Genomic DNA, 22,856 nt, shown 5'->3' with positions numbered 1-22,856 from the left:
CGAATATTGACCCTCAATATTCTCTTCTTGGAATCCGATAAAAGGGATTCAACTTTGAGGACAGTATGATGCTGCTGTCAAAAAGTAGCAATCTTCCTGAGAGAATCGGATATTAGAATAATGACAGTTAATTCAAGCTATATCCTTTTTCAGATCCTTATTTTGAAAAAGGTTTAGCAGCTAGCACGATTACGACAAACAAGTCAGCTTTGAAAAAGATATTTCATTTGGATTCAACATAGACTTGACGGATTCCTACTTCTCGTCTATTCCTAAGGCATGTGCTAGGCTTAGGCCTTCTGTAAGGCCTACGTCAGTTTCATGGTTCTTACGATGTTCAAAACTGGCTTCCGAAACCGATAATGACACATGCTCGTTTATAATGCTCTTAAGAAAAAAACCTATTTTTATTAAGCTTAGCTTCAGGAGCAAGAATTTCAGAACTGTCGGCTCTATCCAGGGACCGGATCATATTCAATTCCTTCCCACGGGGAAGAATCCTACTTTCTCCGGAACGTAGCTTTTTTAGCAAAAGAATGAAGATCCTTTGATGAGGTGGTGGGAACCTTTGGAAGGTACTGCCCCTTCCACAAGATGTATCCCTTTGCCCAGTTTTTAACCTTACGAGCCTTTCTGTCCAGAACCTCCTCATCTTCATCGGGTCCCCTCTTAAGAGGGAAAAAGGTGGAACTTTATCCATTAAAGGCATCAGGCAGCAAATCCTGTACTTTATTAAGCAAGCCAATCCTGGACTCTTTCCCGAAAGCACATGATGTCATGGGCAGTAGCCACCTCAATTAATTATTTCCAACATATGAACTTCGATGAGTTGAAAAAAAGTATACTGGATGGAAATCGCCGACAGTGTTTTTTCAAACGTCACTACCTTAAATCCTTGGAAGCTCTGAAATTCCCAGCAGCAGCAGCGGGGTAACATAGTTTCCCCTGACTCTAGCTAATTTGTAGTAGAAGATTCAGTCCTCCTTTTCTACCTGCCTCACCCAAAAGTTCGTCTATTCCTACCTTGTTCATTTGCATTCACCTTGTGTCTTAGCTGCTTTTATGATAGTGTAATAGGTGCCCCTTATTGTCTGGCTAGGGACACTCAAATGATTATAAACATTGATCTCATGGATGTTTCCCCTTATTTTATGCTAGGGGATACATCATATTATAAGGTTACGGGTTTTGTATATTAAGTCATATACATTCCCTTTATATATTATTATCGTTTATTTATATTAATTGCTATTATACTTTTGATACATGCTGTTACACAGATATCATTTGATACATGTAAGTCATTTTACCTGTATATATGTAAATTACCTTATGTTAACAAACATGATTAGATTTAAGGGTAATTTAAGCATATTTATAATTTTATACCCCTGTGTATATGATCTTTTAGCAATTATATTCTCTTATATATATTTTTATCTTTTATTTGAGACCTATTCTGATTTAATTTTGTTTACAATCTTGTGCTATTTCTCTGGTACGATTTTCGCGCAGCGACACGAGCTGAGCCCAGAAAAGGGATTTTGACGTAAGGAAAAAATCTATTTCTGGGCGATTGGCTCGTGTCGCCAGCGAAATCCCACCCTACCCATCCCTTCGGCCCAAGATTGTTGCTAACTTCAGGATGGCCACCAGAGGCGCAGCAGTCGGCAGCATGGGATGGAGTAGTAGTAGTACGAGCTGCTCACTCTGTGGGTCGGCTCCCCTCTTGGAGGGTTTTTGAGTGGGAGATTTCTATTGGCATTTGGCTCGTGGTAGTGGTCTCACTCGCCTAGTGTTCATACCGACACCCTCCTGGAGGTGAGCGAGTCAGTTATACTGACCTTTTCTTTATTTTATTTATTCTCTGGTATGTGTTAGTACATTTACCTAGAAATAATAGATTAAAGGATATTTCGCTGGCGACACGAGCCATCGCCCAGAAATAGATTTTTCCTTACGTCAAAATCCCTTTTTTATTAAGCTTAGCTTCAGGAGCAAGAATTTCAGAACTGTCGGCTCTATCCAGGGACCCGGATCATATTCAATTCCTTCCCACAGGGGAAGTCCTACTTTCTCCGGAACGTAGCTTTTAGCAAAGAATGAAGATCCTTTGATGAGGTGGGAACCTTGGAAGGTACTCTGCCCTTTCCACAAGATGTATCCCTTTGCCCAGTTTTAACCTTACGAGCCTTTCTGTCCAGGACCTCCTCATCTTCATCGGGTCCCCTCTTTAAGAGGGAAAAAGGTGGAACTTTATCCATTAAAGGCATCAGGCAGCAAAATCCTGCCTGTACGTTTATTAAGCAGCCAAAAAAAAAAACTTTCCCCTGACTCTTTCCCGAAAGCACATGATGTCAGGGCAGTAGCCACCTCAATTAATTTATTTCCAACATATGAACTTCGATGAGTTGAAAAAGTATACTGGATGGAAATAACGCCGACAGTGTTCAAACGTCACTACCTTAAATCCTTGGAAGCTCTGAAATTCCCAGCAGTAGCAGCGGGTAACATAGTTTCCCCTGACTCTAGCTAATTTGTAGTAGAAGATTCAGTCCTCCTTTCTACCTGCCTCACCCAAAGTTCGTCTATTCCTACCTTGTTCATTTGCATTCACCTTGTGTCTTAGCTGCTTTATGATAGTGTATAGGTGCCCTTATTGTCTGGCTAGGGACACTCACAAATGATTATAAACATTGATCTCATGGATGTTTCCCCTTATTTTTATGCTATGGGGATACATCATATTATAATGGTTACGGGTTTTGTATATTAAGTCATATACATTCCTTTATATATTATTATCGTTGTTTATTTATATAATTGCTATTATACTTTGATACATGCTGTTACACAGATATCATTTGATACATGTAAGTCATTTTACCTGTATATATGTAATTACCTTATGTTAACAACATGATTAGATTTAAGGTAATTAAGCATATTTTATAATTTTTATACCCCTGTGTATATGTATCTTTTAGCAATTATATTCTCTTTATATATATCTTTTATTTGAGACCTATTCTGATTTAATTTGTTTACAATCTTGTGCTATTTCTCTGGTACGATTTCGCGCAGCGACACGAGCTGAGCCCAGAAAGGGATTTTGACGTAAGGAAAAATCTATTTCTGGGCGATTGGCTCGTGTCGCCAGCGAAAATACCACCCTTACCCATCCCTTCGCCCAAGATTGTCTGCTAACTTCAGGATGGCCACCAGAGGCGCAGCAGTCGGCAGCATGGGATGGAGTAGTAGTAGTACGAGCTGCTCACTCTGTGGGTCGGCTCCCCTCTTGGAGGGGTTTTTGTAGTGGGAGATTTCTATTGGCATTTGGCTCGTGGTAGTGGTCTCACTCGCCTAATGTTCATACCGACACCCTCCTGGAGGGTTGAGCGAGTCAGTTATACTGACCTTTTTCTTTATTTTATTTATTCTCTGGTATGTGTTAGTACATTTACCCTAGAAATAATAGATTAAAGGATATTTCGCTGGCGACACGAGCCAATCGCCCAGAAATAGGATTTTTCCTTACGTCAAAATTCCTTTTTGTTTTTATGCTAGGGGATACATCGTATTATAATGGTTACGGGTTTTGTATATTAAGTCATATACTTTCCTTTATATATTATCATTGTTGATTAATTTGTTATCTGATTATATTAATTGCTATTATATTTTTGATACATGCCTTTACACAGATATCATTTTGAATACATGTAAGCCATTTTTACCTGATATATTGTAAATTACCTATTTTGTTAAGAAAACATTATTAGAATTAAGCGGGTAATTTTAAGCATATTCCTATTTATATCAATCACTGTGTATATGTTCTTTTTTAGCAATTATATTCACTTTATATTTATTTTATCTTTTATTTGAGACCTATTCTGTTTTATTTTATTACTTTTGTTTACAATCTTGTGCTATTTCTCTGGTAACGATTTCGTGGCAGCGACACGAGCTGAGCCCAGAAAAGGGATTTTGACGTAAGGAAAAATCTATTTCTGGGCGATTGGCTCGTGTCGCCAGCGAAATCCCACCCTACCCATCCCTTCGCCCAAGATTGTCTGCTAACTTCAGGATGGGCCACCAGAGGCGCAGCAGTCGGCAGCATGGGATGGAGTAGTAGTAGTACGAAGCTGCTCATCCTGTGGGTCGGCTCCCCTCTTGGAGGGTTTTGTAGTGGGAGATTTCTATTGGCATTTGGCTCGTGGTAGTGGTCTCACTCGCCTAGTGTTCATACCGACACCCTCCTGGAGGGTGAGCGAGTCAGTTATACTGACCTTTTTCTTTATTTTATTTATTCTCTGGTATGTGTTAGTACATTTACCCTAGAAATAATAGATTAAAGGATATTTCGCTGGCGACACGAGCCAATCGCCCAGAAATAGATTTTTCCTTACGTCAAAATCCCTTTTTTGGGGGGTCGCCCTCCTTGGCTGATGCAATGACTTCTTGGGAACCTGGAACACCAGCTACAGAGGCAGCCACCAAAGACCAGAAAGTTGCTTCCTGTATGGAGGTAGCAATGCCAGTCCCAAAAAGAAAGGAGGCTGAGGGTGACAGGCAGTCTCCCTCTAAGAAAATACAAAGCAGGATTCCCCAAATTCCTGGCAACCTTACAAAGACAAAATATCTTCAAAGAGGCCCTATTATTAAGGCCTCTAAACTCAAGTAAATTCTTAAATTTTCTTCAGTGGAATCGTCAGGGCCTGAGAGCTAAATGGGAGGAGCTCAAAATGCTAATTTTTGAGTTGTCTCCTGTTTGCATAGCTTTGCAGGAGACTATGCTCAGCAGTGATTTTATTCCTTGCCCTAAAGAATATGTTGCTTTCCATTCAGATCTAAATCAAAATAATAAAAAACGGGGTGGAGCAATGTTATATGTTTGCCATGATACTCCACACAAGCATTTTCCTGTTAATTCTTCTTTGCAAGCTGTTGCAGTGCAAGTGTTTCTGGCTCGTAAATATACAATTTGTTCTGTATATCTTCCACCAAATGTAGCTTTCCCTAGTACGTACTGATTTCTGTAATCTCATCAGACAGCTTCCTCTGCCTTTCATCATCCTAGGTGATATGAAAGGAAGAAATCCTTTATGGGGGGATTTAATTACTAATGAGAGAGGAAATTGCCTGTCATCCATTATTGAAAGTGAAAATGTTGGTGTTCTAAACACTGGAGAACCCACCCATTGCCATGTACAGACCGGTACTTTAACAGCCATCGACTTGTCAATATGTAGTGCCAATGCCATTATGGACTTCAATTGGTGAGTGATCGATGATAGGTATAGTAGTGATCACTTTCCAATTGTTGTTAGCACTGGATCAAGTCCTCCATGTTCAAGATTACCCCGTTGGAGTGTAAAAAGAGCTGACTGGGCAAATTTTGAAGAGCATAGTTCATTCGAAGCTACAGCAGAGGAATTTGAATGCATTGAGAATGCTATTGAATTGTTAATAACTACTTTATTTGCAGCTGGACTTCAGTCAATTCCAAGAAATCAGGTCTATTTATGCGCCGACCAGTATCATGTTGGTAAAAAAAATGCCATGAAACCCGTAGAACTATGAGATCTTGTTTTACTAGGTATAAAAGACGGAAATGTAACTATTATCTGGTAGAATTTCATAAGGCTAGGGCAAAGTTTAGGTTTTAAATTAAAAATGCACGAAGAAAATCTTGGATAAACTTCATTTCTTCCATAAATTGCAAAACTCCCATCACATTAGTGTGGAAGAAGATACGGAAAATAGCAGGAAAGTTTGTACCTAGCCAACCACCTGTGTTAAAAATAAATGGCATAAATGTAGGAGATCCAAAAGTAGTGTCAAGTGAGTTTGCCCTACATTTTGCTAAAATATCTAAAAAAGATAATGAGAAACCATATGCAAACAGTAGAAAACAAATGGAACAGTATTATCTTGATTTCACAACAAATAAAGAGGAGTCTTACAATATTCCATTTACTATGAGAGAATTTGAATTGGCTCTCTCAAAGTGTAAAGAATCTGCTCCTGGTCCTGATGAAATTTCATATTCTATGATCAAGCATGCTGCTCAGAATACTAAAAGATTTATCCTCAGTATAATAAACAGAATTTATAAAGAACATTACTACCCTTTATGTTGGGAACTAGCAAGTCCTTCCTTTTGTCAAGCCTGGAAAGGATAGTTCTTTCGTAGGAAATTATCGTCCAATTGCCCTAACATCTTGTTTGTGTAAACTAATGGAGAAAATGGTGAATGCTCGTTTAGTGTGGTATTTAGAGCGAGGAAACTTTTTCTCTCCGGCCCAATGTGGTTTCCGCAGTATGCGATCCACTGTTGATATCTTAGTTAGAATGGAGTCTGTAATATGTGAAGCCTTTGCCTCCAAGCACCACTTTATCACGGTTTTCTTCGACTTGGAAAAAGCGTACGATACTACGTGGCGGTATGGAATTTTGAAAGCAGTCCATGAATATGGTTTAAGGGGAGAATTAGCTATTTTTATTAAGCTATTCTTAAAAAATCATTATTTTCAAGTGCAAGTAGGAGCAGTTCTATCTGAAGTATGTAAACAAGAAGGTGTTCCTCAGGGCAGTGTGTTAAGTGTAGCACTTTTTGCTTTAGCAATTAATGACATAGTAAAGCAAATACCTGCTGATATTATGCACACACTCTTTGTGGATGACTTTTCTTTATCTTTTGCAGCTGCATGTATGTCAGTAGCAGAACGTCATCTACAAATAGTAATAAATAAGATAGTGAAATGGGCTGAAGTGCATGGTTTCAGATTTTCTTCATCAAAGACTGTAGCCATGCATTTCTGTAGAATTAGAGGGATACATGCAGACCCAGATTTATATGTAAATGGCCAGAGAATATCTTGTGTTAACGAAACAAGGTTTTTAGGAATGATCTTTGATACTCGGTTGACATGGCTTCCCCATATCCTAAATCTCAGGGCTAAGTGCAGAAAATCCTTGGATATCTTGAAAGTTTTGTCAAGTACATCTTGGGGAGCAGATAGACTCCAGTTATTGAGATTGTATAAAGCCTTGGTTTTATCAAAATTAACATATGGATGTGAAGTTTACACCTCGGCTACCCCAAGTCGCCCTAAGATTTTAGACTCCATTCACCATACTGGAATTAGGATTGCTACTTGAGCTTTTAGGACTTCCCTTATAGAGAGTATGTTAGTAGATGCTGGGGAAATGCCCCTAGCCCTACATTTACCAGGCTCTTCTGGCTCGAAGGTGGTTCAGATTCCAAAGACTTCCTGGATCCCTAGTATGCTAGTCGCTAAGAAATGGAAGATTTGATAGCTTTTATGAAAGTCATCCAAAGATGCCACGTCCATATGCCTTCAGACTGAAATCAACTCTCCAAGACTTGAACATTCCAGACAAGGCATCTGTATCTCCCCCTTGGAAATTCCCAGCAGTAGAGTTTTGTAACGTACTTTAATCAACCAAAAAAGAATGTCTCTGATAAAATATTACGTTATACCTTTTTAGATATGTCACAGCATGATCATTTTATCCCAGTTTTTACCGATGGATCCAAAACCAGTGTAGGCGCTGGTTTTGGCATAGTTTTTCCGTCCTTTGAGCGGAGTGGAAGGCTCTCAAGTAATGCATCTGTATTTACTGCAGAATTATATGGAATTATAAATACTGTCAAAGAAGTTTTAAAAAGTAGTGTTAAGAATTTTATTGTGTATTGTGACTCTAGAAGCGCTCTAGAGTCCCTGAAAGATTTTTATTCCAAACATCCAGTAGTTTTAAGTACTATTCTAGAATGGTTGTTTTTAGCTAAGCGGAGGGGTTTTAATATTGAATTTTGTTGGGTTCCAGTACATGTTGGAATATCTGGAAATGAACGTGCTGATGCAATTGCCAAAGAGGCTGTTTCTTGTATTGAGCCCAGATCATTTAGGCTGCCGTGCAGAGATTTATATACTCCAATTAGAGAGACGCATAAAAGGATTTTGACGTAGGAAAAATCTATTTCTGGGTGATTGGCTCGTGTCGCCCTATGAAAGGATCCTTAATATCATTCTTTCTAGGCAAAATTAATCTAAAATTACCAGAGAAAAACAAAATTAAGAAAATGTCAGTAAAACTGACTCGCTCACTCTATAAAAAGAAAAAGTGTCGGTATGAGAATAGGGGCGAGTGGGATCACTACCACGAGACATTCACCATTTAGACCTTCCAATCAAAATCCCCACTAGAGAGAGCTGATACTAACGGGTGATGCGGCCGCTACTACTACTACTAGGGACGCCACGGACAGCAGGGCCCCTAGCGGTCATCCTTAATCTATGAACATCTTGTCCTGCGGGGAGGGCAAACAAATACAGGGTGGGTTTCATAGGGCGACACGAGCCAATCACCCAGAAATAGATTTTTCCTACGTCAAAATCCTTTTTCTGGGCTCAGCTCGTGTCGGCCTATGAAAGAGTACCAGAGAAACAGACAAGATGGGAAAAAGGACAAATGAAAATCAGTTGTAAAAAAGAGAGATATAATATAAGTGAATCAGATATATTACAGAATACAAACTAAGTACTTAAAGCTAACTTATTCTAAACAATGACATAAAAAGAAAGCCAATAATATAAAGTACTTAAAATTAACTTATATTAAACATAGTAATATACAATAATGCAATGCAATTAAACAAAATAGATTCACTTAAATAAGGTATTTACATAATACAAAAACACATTGTGTCCTACCCTAGCATAAAAATAAGGGTAGGTACATGAAAGTACATTATAGTACATAGTGTGGATGTCCCTAGCAAAAAATAAGGGACAATCCACCAATATGATCTCAGCGGCTAAGGCTAGAGTATCCGAGTAGCATGGCGATAGGGTGAGGCATGTTGGACGAGGTAGGTAGAAAGGAGACCTGGATCTATACTATGACTACTATGCAGTATCAGGAGAAACAATGTTTCCCGCTGCTACTGCAGAAAATTTTAAAGATTCCAAGGATTTTAGGTAGTGACGTTTAAAGACTGTCGGAGATTTCCATCCAGTATACTTTTTAAGATCCTCGAAGTTCATATGTTGAAAGTAGTTAATTGAGGTGGCTACTCCCCTGATGTCATGTGCTTTTGGAAATGAATCAGGATTGGCTTGTTTAATGAAGTAAAGGATCTGTTGTCTAATTCCTTTTACTGATAAAGTACCACCTTTTTCTCTCATGAAGAGAGAACGTGAGGATCTTGAGGATGTGCGAGATAGAAAGGCTCTTAAAGTTGATACTGGGCAGAGAGAAGGATCTTGTGGAAGTGGGATGACTTTCCAAGGAGCCCACCTTGCAAGAGGATCCTCATTTTTAGCCAAAAAAACTACGATCCGGAGCAAGCAGAACTTCTCCTGAGGGGAGGAATTCCACATGACCCGCATCTCTGGATAGAGCCGACAGTTCTGAAATTCTGGCTCCTGAAGCTAGGCTTAATAAGAATAACGTCTTCCTAAGAAGCATTATGAATGTACAAGACGAGTTGTCAGTATCTGATGCTAGTTTGAGGACATCATTTAAGAACCATGAGACTGCAGTAGGCTTTGAGAAGGTCTAAGTCTAGCACAGGCTTTAGGGATAGACGTAAAGTAAGATTCAGTTAGGTCTATCTGGAAACCCAACTGGAAGATCTTCTTCAAAGCCGATTTATGAGTAGTAATAGTGCTAGCTGCTAAACCTTTTTCAAACAAGGATCTGAAAAAGGATATAGCTAAGTTAACTGTCATGGTTGTAGTGTTTGATTCTTTCAGGAAGGATGCTAATTTTTTAACAGCTGAGTCATATTGTCTAATAGTTGACTCTCTCTTATCTGATTCTAGGAAGAGGATGTTTTGTGGATCAATGTTAGCATCTTTGTTAGCCGCAAACTTCATGAAGTCCATAAAGTTAGGGTCTGAAGAATTCCTGAGGAAGCGAACAAAGTCCTCATTTGTACTGATTGTGACAGCTTGGGATTGGGAATCCGTTGAGGTCGGAGACCCAATTCCAGAAGCAGAGGATACCAGTTGCTCTTGGGCCAGTCTGGAGCAATCAGGGCTACTAGTCCCTTGAAAGTCCTCAGCTTGCTCAAGACTTTCAAGAGAAGATTCACTGGAGGAAAGACATAAATTTTTCTCCACTGATTCCAATCTAACGACAGGGCGTCCGTGGCATAAGCCAGAGGGTCCAGGTTGGGGGCCACATAGCAAGGGAGCTTGTGGTTTGCTTGTGAAGCGAAGAGATCTACTTGGAGATCTGGGACTCTCCGGCATATCCACTGGAATGACCTGTCGTCCAGGGACCATTCTGATTTCCAGAGGGACCGACCGGGACAAAGCGTCTGCTATCACATTTCTTACCCCCGCCAGGTGAGTGGCGGACAGATGCCATTTGTGTTTGTCTGCTAGTGCAAAGATGGCTATCATGACATGGTTCACATGTTTGGATTTGGACCCTCCTCTGTTGATGCAATGAACTACCACTGCACTGTCCAAAACTAGTCTTAGATTTTTCGGGGGAAGAAGTCTCTTCAGGGTAAGAAATACTGCCATTGCCTCCAAGACGTTTATGTGAAGCTGGCGGAACTGAACTGACCAAGTCCCCTGAACTTGTTGAATTGAGAATATCCCCCCCACCCGGACAGGGAGGCATCCGTGAATGGTTAACACTGGAAGGGGATATTGAAGGGGTACTAGTTTGGCCAGGTTCTTCACTTTTGTCCATGGACGGAGCTGATTGCGAAGGATCTGTGGAATTACTGACAACTTGTCTCGAGATTTGGCGTTTGCTTTCGACCGCCAAACTCGGTTTATATCTTTCAGCCTTGCTTTCAGGAGGATGTCTGTCACCGAGGCAAACTGAAGAGAACCTAGGATTCTTTCCTGGCTTCTCCTTGATGTTTGTTTGCATTTGAGAAATTGTTTCACAGACTTGGCTATTTCTTTCCGTTTGACCACTGGAATTGAATCAGATTGTGGAAGACAAATCCCATTGGATTCCTAGCCACTGAAAACGAGACTCTGGAGTAAGTCTGGATTTCGTCTTGTTTATCTGGAACCCCAGATGTTCCAGCAAAATTGAACTACCTTTTTCGTGGCTTTGAGACATTCCTCGACTGTTGGTGCCCAGATCAACCAATCGTCGAGGTATGCTGCTACCATTATCCCCCGAGTTCTCAATTGTTGAACCACCACTTCTGCTATTTTCGTGAATACCCTGGGGGCTACATTCAGACCGAAGGGCATCACTTTGAATGAGAACGTCTGATTTCCTAGTTTGAAGCCTAGGAATGGGCGGAAGTGCCTGGCTATAGGGATATGATAGTATGCGTCTGTAAGATCGATGGAGCATGTGACGGCTCCACGAGGAAGTAAGGTCCTTACCTGCGAGATGGTAAGCATTTTGAACTTGTCGCAACGAATGAAAGAGTTTAGCTTTGACAAGTCTAAGATTACCCTTCTTTTTGTTGAGCCTTTCTTTGGCACGCTGAATAAGCGACCTTGAAATTTTAGATGCTTGACTCTCGCAATAGCTCCTTTCTGAAGGAGTTCGCTCGCATAATCTGTCAATTCCTTTGAAGGTTCCTGATAAAAGGATTTGATTGGAGGGGGATCTTTGATCCAACTCCAACCCAATCCCTTGGACACTATGCTCTGTGCCCAATTGCTGAACCCCCCACCACCTGTGACGGAAGAGGAACAGCCTCCCTCCTACCTGGGGAGCCTCACTGTTGTTGGGCGGGTTGACCTCCACGCCCTCCTCTGAACTGCCTACCCCTTGTCGCTCTTCCTGTGCCACGCTGGCGAAAGTGGCCTCTCGTCGCTCTGCTACCTCTCGACTGCCTATTAAAGGAAGGGTAGCCTGACCTTCATACATAGGGTTGAAGGCCGGCGAGAGTGCGTAGGAGGTCGAGGGTTGCGACTGGGGAGACAACAGGAGGATGGGCTGGGTCTGTTTTGAGGTTGAAGGTTGTCCCTGTTGGGTAACTGGGACGGCCTGAACGAACTGCTGTTGCTGCTGAGTGTGGAAGGCTGGAACCTTTTACCAGACTTCTTTAGTTTCTTACCAGCAGCGGGGGCGGATTCTTGTTTCCTCTTAGAGAGATACCCCACCTAGCTCTAAGGCTCTGGTTGAGCCTAGCAGCCTCATGGTGCACCTCATTCACAGCGGACTCTGGGAAGAGGTCCGCCCCCCACATGCTGGAAGCCAGGAGTCTATTAGGTTCGTGCCTAATAGTGCATTCCTGCAGAACGTGCTTTCGGCAGTTCCTCCTAGCTTGGAAGAAGTCGAAAGCATCCGTCTGAACTGTTTGAAGCTGAGACTTGGCCAGAATCTTAAATAGAGGTTCTGTGCCATACGATAGAGAGCAGCCATCTCAGTGATAATTAGAGAGTTGAGGGATCTTCCAAACCTAGTTCGGGCGTCGAACTCTGCCTGGATCAAGGTATCAGGCAGCCTTGGAAGCTTTTCGCCAAACTGGTCCATTGCACAGTCCGGTTTGAGCTTACCAAGCGTGAATGTGGCAGGCAAGTTCTCCCACAATTCTCCGAAGGCTGGAAAGAGCGGAGAAGTAGAATCCGCTTCCCTCAGCTGTGGCATGGGCTCATCCTTGAGGACTGCTGAAGAGTCGCTTCCACTATTTTGGTAGCGAACGGAAGAGAAGCCTCCTCCTCCGTCGCAAAAATAGTGAAAGGACTCGTTAGAAAGCCTGGAGCTTAGTGTTGGTACACTCCCAGTCCTCAAGGCAGTGAACCCATTCCCGCTGAGCGTGCTCTCTACTATAAAGCACGTTCTCTCTGGAGATCTTGTCCTCCCTAGTGAGGGCCGCCACGGTCAGCCTAGCATATCCAATGAAAGGCTGAGTCAATCCCGGAGGATAAAACTCGAAGTCCTCAATCCTTCGAGTTCCACACTCCGGGACAGAGATATTACCGTCCTTGAATGGAGCGTAAGCGGCCACTCTTCATGGGTTATCCATGGAGAAGGCTGGTAGCGACTCATAAGGAGGTAGCTGGAGAATGCCAGCACCTGCTACTGGGGAGACTGGATGAGGAGCCTGAGCAAGCCCAGCTACTCGGTCCTCATTTTCTCTAACTCTGTTAGAGAGATCTTGGATGGACTGGCCCGACTGACTAAGGGTGCTCGACAGCTGTGCAAACATCTGTTCGAACTTGGTTCCGAGGGCGGAGACCTGCGAGCCTACCATCTCTCCTACCTGTTGCATCACCACTGCTGAGAAGGCAGTGGGATCAAAGGTGCCCGGTCCCGCTACTCCAACCGGCGTTGCCGGAGTGGATGCGGTGGAGGCCGGAGAAGGCATTGGCTCAGCAGGAGCGCGAGCCTTCTCCTTAGAAGCCTTGCTTCTAGAGCTCTTGGAGTATGAAGAGCTCGGCTTAGCCTTCACCGCGTCAGCATAGGAAGTCGAAGACTTCTTAACTGAAGAAGACGACGACGACTTTTTAGAAGTCGTCTTATGGAGGGTCTTCTGTTCTCTCTGTCCCTTCACCTTTGGGGGTACAGAGAGAGCGGGAGAGCGGGCAGGGATCTCAGATCCCGTAAAGCCTTGGAAAGAAGCAGTAGAAGGGACAGGAGAAGATCCAGGAGCGCCCAAGGAAAGACCTTGGGCGCCCGACACACCTACCTCAACCAACAAATCCTCCGCACCTACCGCCATAGGCTCAATATTTAGGTCCAAGGTTGCGACGTCTGGGACCGGCTCTTGCGTGGCCACGGCCCCGAACGACTGCTGCACCTCTTGCTGGATGGAGGCGATGAGAGGGGCTGCAGAGATAGGGTCAACGTATCCTGTTGATTTGCCGCCGGGGAAGATCTGGACGGCCAGCTTCTTATCCAAGATGTATGGCTGGCCCTTGGCGGCGTTCTTCCCGAAGCCGCCCACCCAAGCCTTCAGGGTTGCTAGGGCGACTTCCCTCACGCCGGCAGCCTGAAAGAAAAGGCGAAATGAAGCTTCTAGTGGCGGGGACGGGGTTTAACAAGCTTATGACTAAGTGTTGTTAGCAATACGATAAAGAAGTCTAAAATCGACTTACCCCCCCCACCAGCTGACTGACAAGGTCATAACAGATGGCGCAGGCTTCCGGGTGCCAGACGATCATGGTTTTGTGGGTCGTAGCACACGCGGCGTGAGTCCTGCACTCATCGTGGGCGCAGGGGTCGTACAGAGTCGCATTGCACCCTAGGACCTGACAGTTGGTAGCCTGTAAGTGGAAAGATACATAAGCATCAGGAGAACACTTACAGCCTAACAATTGCTCCGCTGCATGCCGGAGCGAGAAAGTTAGATTAAACCAGAGCCCCGCCATAATACGTGTGGTAACAAGATGGTTGGAGTTTGTCCAAGGCTACGCCGGAGATAAGAGAAAGAATCCAACCAGGTGTGGTGGTGAGAGATGAAACCACGACGGAAAACGACGGAGATGGTATACACACAGTTATATAATACTAAAATTCACCGTAAAATTAGGGTATATCCTTATATATATAACGAAATAAATATCAATCTTTTCCCCGTCTACTAGAAGAGTGCCCGGGTAAGAAGCAAGCTCTCCTCCGGTAGCGGGAAAAAGGGAAGGATATAGTAGGCAAGCAATAGACCACTAGTAGTGACCACCCCGCCTGCTGGCGGAGCCAGACGAACTATAACCAAAGGTGCCCCGGCTGCGGCGGAAGGCTCCGTTCGTTATAGTAGGGGAAAGGTGGGACTGAGCAATGGGGGGGGGTTCCCGGCGTAACGCGGCGGGAGAGAGAGAGGGGGGGGTGGCCTACTCCTCCCCGTCCCAACAACTACCCGCTCGGTGACCCGGTACCCGAAACAAGTGGTCGCCCTATACCCCAGCTGGGAAGAACCCCTGGCCTCCTCAGAGAAGGAGGGAGGAAGGCTACTGAGGTTGTCATGGCAACCAAGGGGTCCCCCAGACCCCTCCCTATACCTGGTAGGGAGGGAAGGGGAAGGGTAAGGTGCGATGGAACACGTGACCGCAAGTGGCCTAAGCCGCGATAGCAACACAACCGTGGGAGGGCCACGTGAACCAGGCTGTACCAAAACATGGGACATGCACCTAGGCTAGCCTAACACCCTAAATAGAACTAAAATTACATTGTAAAAGGTGGAAAAGACACTTTTAGTAAAAGAAAAAGAAGCCCAGGAGGAGGCAAACTGTTCCGAGGAACAGTAGACTACTCGGAGCCAGTGATAGCCGATGAAGAGCAAGAGCCGGGATGCTGGGCCAGAAACACAGAATAGCCCTAAATACCAAACTAAGAGAAATGGTAAACGGGCTAACCTAGCTAAAAAGGCGATGTAAAAAACGATGAACGTGATATAGTAAGCCCATAAGTACAAGAAGTCCCAGTATGGGAGACCGGGAGTTCTTAACATGAGGCAGCATGGCGCCGCCACGAGTCGACCGGGAAACCGTATATGACCTATTAGAAGGAAAATACTGGTCCCTGGAAGACTAAAATACGGTAAAATACTACTTATGAGACACTTAACTTAGCCGATGCGATGGCAGCACGTTCCATGATAGATAAGGAGGTAAATCCAAAGATATACAGCACAAGTGAAAAAATGCGTACAACGCGTACTGTCTAATAATTAAGGATGACCGCTAGGGGCGCTGCTGTCCGTGGCGTCCCTAGTAGTAGTAGTAGCGGCCGCATCACCCGTTAGTATCAGCTCTCTCTAGTGGGGATTTTGATTGGAAGGTCTAAATGGTGAATGTCTCGTGGTAGTGATCCCACTCGCCCCTATTCTCATACCGACACTTCTTTTATAGAGTGAGCGAGTCAGTTTTACTGACATTTTCTTAATTTTGTTTTTCTCTGGTAATTTTAGATTAATTTTGCCTAGAAAGAATGATATTAAGGATCCTTTCATAGGCCGACACGAGCTGAGCCCAGAAAAATACTTTGGCAAAATATTTGGTCAAATTTAACTACTAATGTAAAAATGAGAACAATTGCACCTGCAATCAATCCTTGGCTATACAATTTTATGCCCAGAAGGTTTGAAACGGCTCTGTGCCGCCTGCGTATTGGACATACTAGGCTGACACATTCCTACTTGATGAGTCGTGATCACGAACCATACTGTGAGGATTGCCTGGTTCCACTGACTGTTATGCACTTGCTGGTTGAGTGCCCCAGTTTGGTGGAACAGCGCAATCAATATCTATACTATGGGAAGGAGAATAATGTTTTTAAGTTGTCAAAAATTTTAGGAGCAAATGGGATTTTTAACAAGACTGGCTTGTTTGGATTTCTTTTTAACACTGGTATTTTAGATAAACTGTAATGCTTGTGTGCACCTTGCTTTTATTCTTATTGAAATGGTGTATATGTATATGTATGTGTGCTTTGTACGTATGTGTATGTATGCATGTATGTGTGTGTGTATGTATGTATGTATGTAATAATTTTTTTATTATATAATTCATTTGTATATTATTTTATAATTACCAGTATCTTTTATCATATTTTTAAAATGATTCTGTTTAATTATTATTATTAAAATTTATAGGGTCTTTTTATATATAGTTCGGCATCAATGACCTAGTTGTTGCGATGCTAGATTAATATAGTATCAATCAATCAATCAATCAATCCAATGGGTAAGTCTCCTATCTAAAGACTGAAGGTTTGTATTTGTGCAGGAACAAATTGTAAATTTTAAAGTAACTTGTATTTTTCCTAACGTACAAACCTGAAGATCTTTACATTTATGGCCCACCTTGGCCACCCGTCATCCTGGTACATGAACAAAAGGCAAAGTGGAATACAGACTGACGAGTGGGAGGTGTCCCCGCCCCTACCGTCAGTAGTTAACAGCCTTGTTTGAAAGTTAACAGGCATTCCAGCTCGCATACGCAAGCAAAATCTTATGCGAGTGCCTTCTGGTTTGTATGTTTGAAAAAATACAGATTACTTTGAAATTGTCTAGTTTATTCTGGTTGATGAGCACCATTTATCTGATAATCCTAATCCTGACCCAACCCATGAAATACCTTACAGTAGCATCTTAAGCATTAACAAAAAAGGATATATTGTGAGATATGCAGGGACAGCATATACAATACATATATAAAGTGTCTTCAAGAATAATCTTCATTTACACTGCTGATGATGGGGCTGTAGCCCTCAAAAGCTCCAGAATTTGCTATTGCTAGAAGAATGTACTTATTAACCCTTAAGAGCTAGGCTGAAGATATCATATGCAACACCCCAAACCTGGGAAACTTTGAGGTTGGCCATTATAAAAAAAAGCATATCAATGGAAAGAGGAAGCTATGCATATGCACATGGTGTAAGAAAAAAATTCTAAAAAATTCTCCCTACCTTACATGAGAGGCTGAAAATTACTATTTACAACCCTTTTTGGGGCCTCTTTAACAAGGCAATTGTAAATTTTACCAAGTTATACAGTTTTTTTCTAGTAATTAATTATAGTTTATCTTGTAAAATTATAATTACGGCACACACAATATCATAACAGATAAGAACTAAAATCAGCAACAAATTTTATGAGTGTATTATATAAACTTACTGAAATTACAGATGCTGTAACTTATTTGGATTGTACGTGTTTTTCTAATATTTCTTTGGACTTTTCTTTACAAAATTACAATTATAACTGACATACTATCATAAAAAGTAAGAAGCAAGACCAATAACAACCCCTTGGTATATTAATGAGCAAATATATGAAAAGACATCATGTGAGAGGGGCAGTCATACCCCCTTGAAGTCAAGTACACAACTGAGACATGATTTTTGGTAAATAAATTTAATTTTGCAGGTTATTATCAAAAGGCAGCACAACATGATAAGGATTGCAGGGATTATACAAAAGAAAATCATCCCACGTAAAATGTACTTCCTCGTTGGGTATTCTGAAGAGCTCTTGTCCTACTGGCTGAGATGTCCAGTGAAGCTGGAATTACAGACGGTTGAAGATAAAAAAGATGTTGTTTATAAGTATATTTAAAAAATGTTGCAAGAATTTACTCTGTATATAGTTTTATATCTAAGGAATAATAATACAAAGTAAAATTCAGGTATGGTTTTATTTAAAAATTTTCCTTTAAAAATTTCTTTGAAAGTTCTGTATCATGAGTTTGATTTATTATGAATAAATGTAAAGTAACTAACCCTCAAATCCATATTTTACATGGAGATAAAGCTTAACCCTGTGGTATTGGTTATTTTGTAGTGGCTAGGTGACTAGCCCCTCCCACTTCAGGGGAAAGCGAGGAACAACTAGCAATAGGGCTTCAATTTGTTTCTGCTGACTGATGGTTGTGCTGTAGTTGATAGCAGCAGCTTTGACTTTGGAATTTGTCTTTTCCGGCTGACTTTTCATTGTGTTTGGTGAAGTATTCTTGGATTGTCTAGCCATACAGCATAGTTAGATAGAGTTAGGTGCTATTTATTCCTTATTTTGATGATTTGCTTGATTCAGACTTTTTTCCCTGATGTTGACCCTTTTGGTCTTTTCACCTATGTCAGACTCAAGTTGTTCTAGCTTTAGGTATTGAAGCAAAGGCTGCAATACACAACTGACTAAGGAATTTTACGATTCACACACTTATTTATACAAACTGTAGGGGACAGGTTTGTTCAATAGACTTAAGATGTGGATGTATTGACTGGGACAGTAAAAAATGGAAGACTTTAAAATCACATTTAAGTAAACTGGCAAGAGATAGGCAAAGGAGGTCTTTATCTGGCAAGGAATCTCATAATGTTCTTGTTGATAGTGACCCTGTTCCCAGTACGCACTTTGACTATACCCACTCCTTTTCTAGCTCTCCCTCGCTTCTGAACCCAACACCATCGCCAGTTTCGAGTGCAAGATTGATGAAAGGTTTGAGTTGATAGTTGAAATGCTTGCACAGTTAGCCACTTCTGTGAATGTCCTTATGGACAATGAAAGTGTTTCAGAGTGCCCGATGGTGCCTAGTGATAGTGCTGTCTGTGGAGTGCCTGATAGTGCAAGTGAAGTGTTGGAGGAGATGGCTGCCTAGTCCGCCAATTTTCTTAGCAAAGGTCAATGACATACTCCCCTAAACCTGGGAGGAGTCAAACTGGTAGTCTAAGGGAGCTTGTTGGGGTCTGCCCATGGGTAGTTGGTCCCCTAGGTTGAACCAGTTGCAAATTCCCAGGTTGCACCCAAGCACCACTGGTAAGGTGTGTACAGTGGAACCTCGACATACAAAAGTCCCTACTTACGAGAAATCCAAGTCACGAAAGCAAAGACGGAGTTTTTTTTTTTGCTTTGTATACAAAAAAATTCAGGTTGCAAAAGGGTAAAGTCCGAGATTCTCCCGGACCGCCGAGAACAATTTTAAAACTTGCGCACCGCCAACTCAGTAGACTCGCTACCATCCTCCCACTCTCCCATTTGTTTCTGATGCTAGTCACCGCCGTAAGATCCTGCTCTCCTATTGGTCAGCATCTGTCACATCATGCCTCTATGTAAAGGCGTTCCTTGACCATTTTTTGCGGCAGCGGTATTGTAAACACTGGAATTCGTTCGTTCACATATATTTCGTTTGTTAACATAAATTCGTGTTAGTGATTTCGCTTTCGTTTTACTGTAAGTTACTTTATCGTGTTGTGTGTGAACTTAATTACTTACGTTATTAGCCATGGGTCCCAAGAATGTTGCTGAAGTTCACGGAAAGAAGAACGAAGATGGAGATAATCAAGAAGTGTTAATATTTTCTGCCATTTGTTAATGTGTTTCATAAAGTTTAATGTTAATGTTTTCTGCCATTTTTTAATGTGTTTCGTAATGTTAAGTGTTCATGTTTTCTGCCATTTGTCCTCCTCCTCTGACGCCACTTTCGGAGATCGCCTCACTCAAAAGGTAAGGTTCCACATTTTACTACATATGTACGTACATGTACGTGCAGTATTTCTTGTACCATGTACACTAATACGTACACTTTATTTACAGGTACATACTACAATAAAGGTTATGTTAGATATTGATTGGTCCAAGTTGTTGTATTTCATTGTTTATTGGTCAATTTAGCATTATTATAAAATTTACTGTGGTGTTTTTGTAGGGCTTGGAACAAATTAGGCAATTTACATGTATAACGTAGTTCTAGATACGGAAAAACCAGGTTACGAAGGCCGCTTTGGAATGGATTAATTTTGTACCCTGAGGCACTACTGTACTTGGAAATGCATAGTCTTTCATTGGGTTCAGATGAGCCTTCTCCCAGGTGTCAGTGGCACCTTATGGATAAATCACGTTTGCTGAAAAGACATGCAAGGGATGTGTCCCATTCTCCTCCACTACCGTGTAAGAGATTCAAGGATCTTGTGCTTAATCCTCAACTGTCATGTAGCCATTTGGACAGCTTGGAGCATTTTTCTTCTGGACTCACTTTTGTAGAGAGCCAGAGTGTGACTTCCAAGAGCCCTTCCTCTCATAAGCACTCTCCATCTTACAAAGTGACCTCACTTGAGCACCCTCCGGCGCCTGAGTCTCCTCTGGTGCCTAAGCACCCTTCAGCATCTGAAGCTGGCTTAGGTGGACTTCAAGTTTTTGTCTGAGCACCTGAGTGTGTACGTGCCCATTACCACCCATTTGCCCAGCAGTTTCAGAGCACCCATCATCTCTGGAGTGCCCGTTTATACACAGATGCTCAGTGACTCACAGATCTTCAGCAGATACAGAGCACCCAGTAGTGCCGGAATGCCCTTCCACTCGTCTATCTTCTGATGTTGACTTTTCAGGTATGCCTTCTGTAGTGGAAGCCCACTCAATTGTTAACCCAACTTCTACTTCTGTGCACCATTCTCCCTTGCTTAAGGCTGCTCCTACTTCAAGTAGACAAGCTCCCATTACTGTGGACCCTATTCAGGTCAAACTTGGCAGTATTTTAAGCCTACTCAAGAAGGCTCCATCAGCGGCCTAACCTCCAGAATTAGCTTCGTCCCCGGTTTCCTCAGATGAGGAAGATTATGTTCTTGTTCATGAAGCTCGCCCTTCAGCTCATGCATCACTACTAAAGTTTCTGCCTGTGTCTTTTCTTGGTTTCTTTTTTCCTGCTACTCCTTCATTACCTGAGTCTCCTTTTCTCATGGAGGCACAGTTGGTTGACCCTACAAATCTTCCTAAGCTAATTTTTTCTTCATCTACAAAGAAGTCCTTGAGTGAGTTCAACAGTTAGCTTTCACAGAAGAGGGAGCAGGGCAAAAACCATCCTTTGCTTTCCTCCTTCTAGACTGCCTAAGAGGAGACACCAGTTTTACTGCCAAAGGGGAGCACCCATGGAGACTTCTCCGGGCAAATTGAATCTAATAGGAGATCCACTTGTGCTTCGGCAAAAATTATGTTTATTCTACAGCGTTGGCTCACCTCCTCAAGAGTGTTCATTAAGTTTTTGAGGTGCTTAGTTTCTTTGACTGGGTGGTCGGTGCTCTAGCATGTAAGGTTAAGGACTGCCCTGTTTTCTCCAATTATAGTGCATCTGATTGGTTGGGAGTCCTCTCTTTTGCATTGACAAAGGGATCAGGGATAGCTCTTAAGATTTAGCCTCTCTTTATACAATGGGAGTCCTTAAGAAGAGGGAACTGTTATGTTCCTACACTTCTAAAGGAGTGACTCCCTCTGAGAAGTCGGCTCTTCTTTTTTTGCCACTGAATTGTCAACATTTGTTCCTGCAAGCTACAGTTTTGGGGATTTCTTCAGATCTCCAGAAGAAAGGTACTCAGGATCTTCTGTCCCAATCCTCTAGACCAGTGTTGTCCAAACATTTTTGCCTATTGTACCCTTTATTACCTTCTCCTACTGTTATGTACCTGCCCCTCGCCCACCATGGCTGACCAAACTCAGTTTTATTTAGGATAATCATGCAAATAGTAATTTAATTATGAAAAGACTGCATTATAGGAGTGTTGGTCAATAAATTCAAATTTATTACACAAATAAGAATGATGATTTAATAACAAAATGCTTGAAAATTACTTACACAACTTAATGTGAGATGTGAGGCTGATGTTCACTGATGGGATGTTTCTGTTGTGTGTGTGTGTGTGTTTGTGTGTTCCTTGTTTGTTCACGTACCCTCATGATCTATGTTGCATACCCCCAGGGGTATGCGGACCCCAGTTTGGACAACACTGCTCTAGACGACCGAAAGAGGTTTCCATTTATACTTCCAGGACAGTATCTCCCCTGCAGATGTGGCCCTTTTGTGGCAGCCAACTGAGATTTTTCTCCAGGTCTTGATCTGTTAGCAGATTTGTCATCAGATCCACCAATAAATCCTCGTCCAAATCTTCCTTACACAAGTTAGGTTGTCCCCTGAACTTCGGTAGGGGCCAGGCTCCTCCTCTTCTGGGAGAAATGGAGAGACAGACGGGCGGAACCTTAGATTGTCAATGTCCTGAGGGAGGGTTACACCATCCCCTTCAAAGAAAGGCCTCCTTTATCTAACTTTCCAATGGTATTGACTGCTTACTCCAAAGGCTCAAAGAAGTTTTTGGCCCTCTCAGAAGTGTCGTCTCTCCTAAGGAAGGGGACAATAGAAATTGTAGAGAAAGTGAACACCTCAGGTTTCTACAACTGTCTGTTTATTGTGCCTAAGGTATCAGAAGGCAGGAGGCTAGAATTCAGCACCCTGAATGTCTTCATGGTGAAGACAAAATTTAGAATGAAGACAAACCAAACCATGCTGTCATCCATATACTTGGAAGACTGGACGACATCCATAAATATACAGGACACATATTTCCACGTCCCTATACACCAGGACTCGAGGAAATTCCTAAGGTTTATCTATGGGAACAAAGTTTTCTAG

The 22,856-nt window shown here is 42.3% G+C and overlaps 1 protein-coding gene across 1 annotated transcript in view; it reads left to right on the top strand.

Annotated features, from left to right (window-relative positions):
• Positions 1–18,091, top strand: part of LOC135202549 (small ribosomal subunit protein uS3m-like) — a gene marked incomplete in the record, with an annotated part of 126,545 nt that extends 108,454 nt beyond the window's left edge. The window contains 1 exon segment of the mRNA XM_064232029.1: positions 17,834–18,091. Within this exon segment, the coding sequence (XP_064088099.1) occupies positions 17,834–18,022 (189 nt within the window).
• Between the last annotated feature and the right edge of the window lie 4,765 nt (positions 18,092–22,856).

The sequence above is a fragment of the Macrobrachium nipponense genome, chromosome 30 (genome assembly GCF_015104395.2).
Source record: "Macrobrachium nipponense isolate FS-2020 chromosome 30, ASM1510439v2, whole genome shotgun sequence".
Classification (NCBI taxonomy): Eukaryota; Metazoa; Arthropoda; class Malacostraca; order Decapoda; family Palaemonidae; genus Macrobrachium; species Macrobrachium nipponense.
Note: the sequence above shows the minus strand (reverse complement) of the source record. Positions and strands in the feature narration are given on the sequence as shown.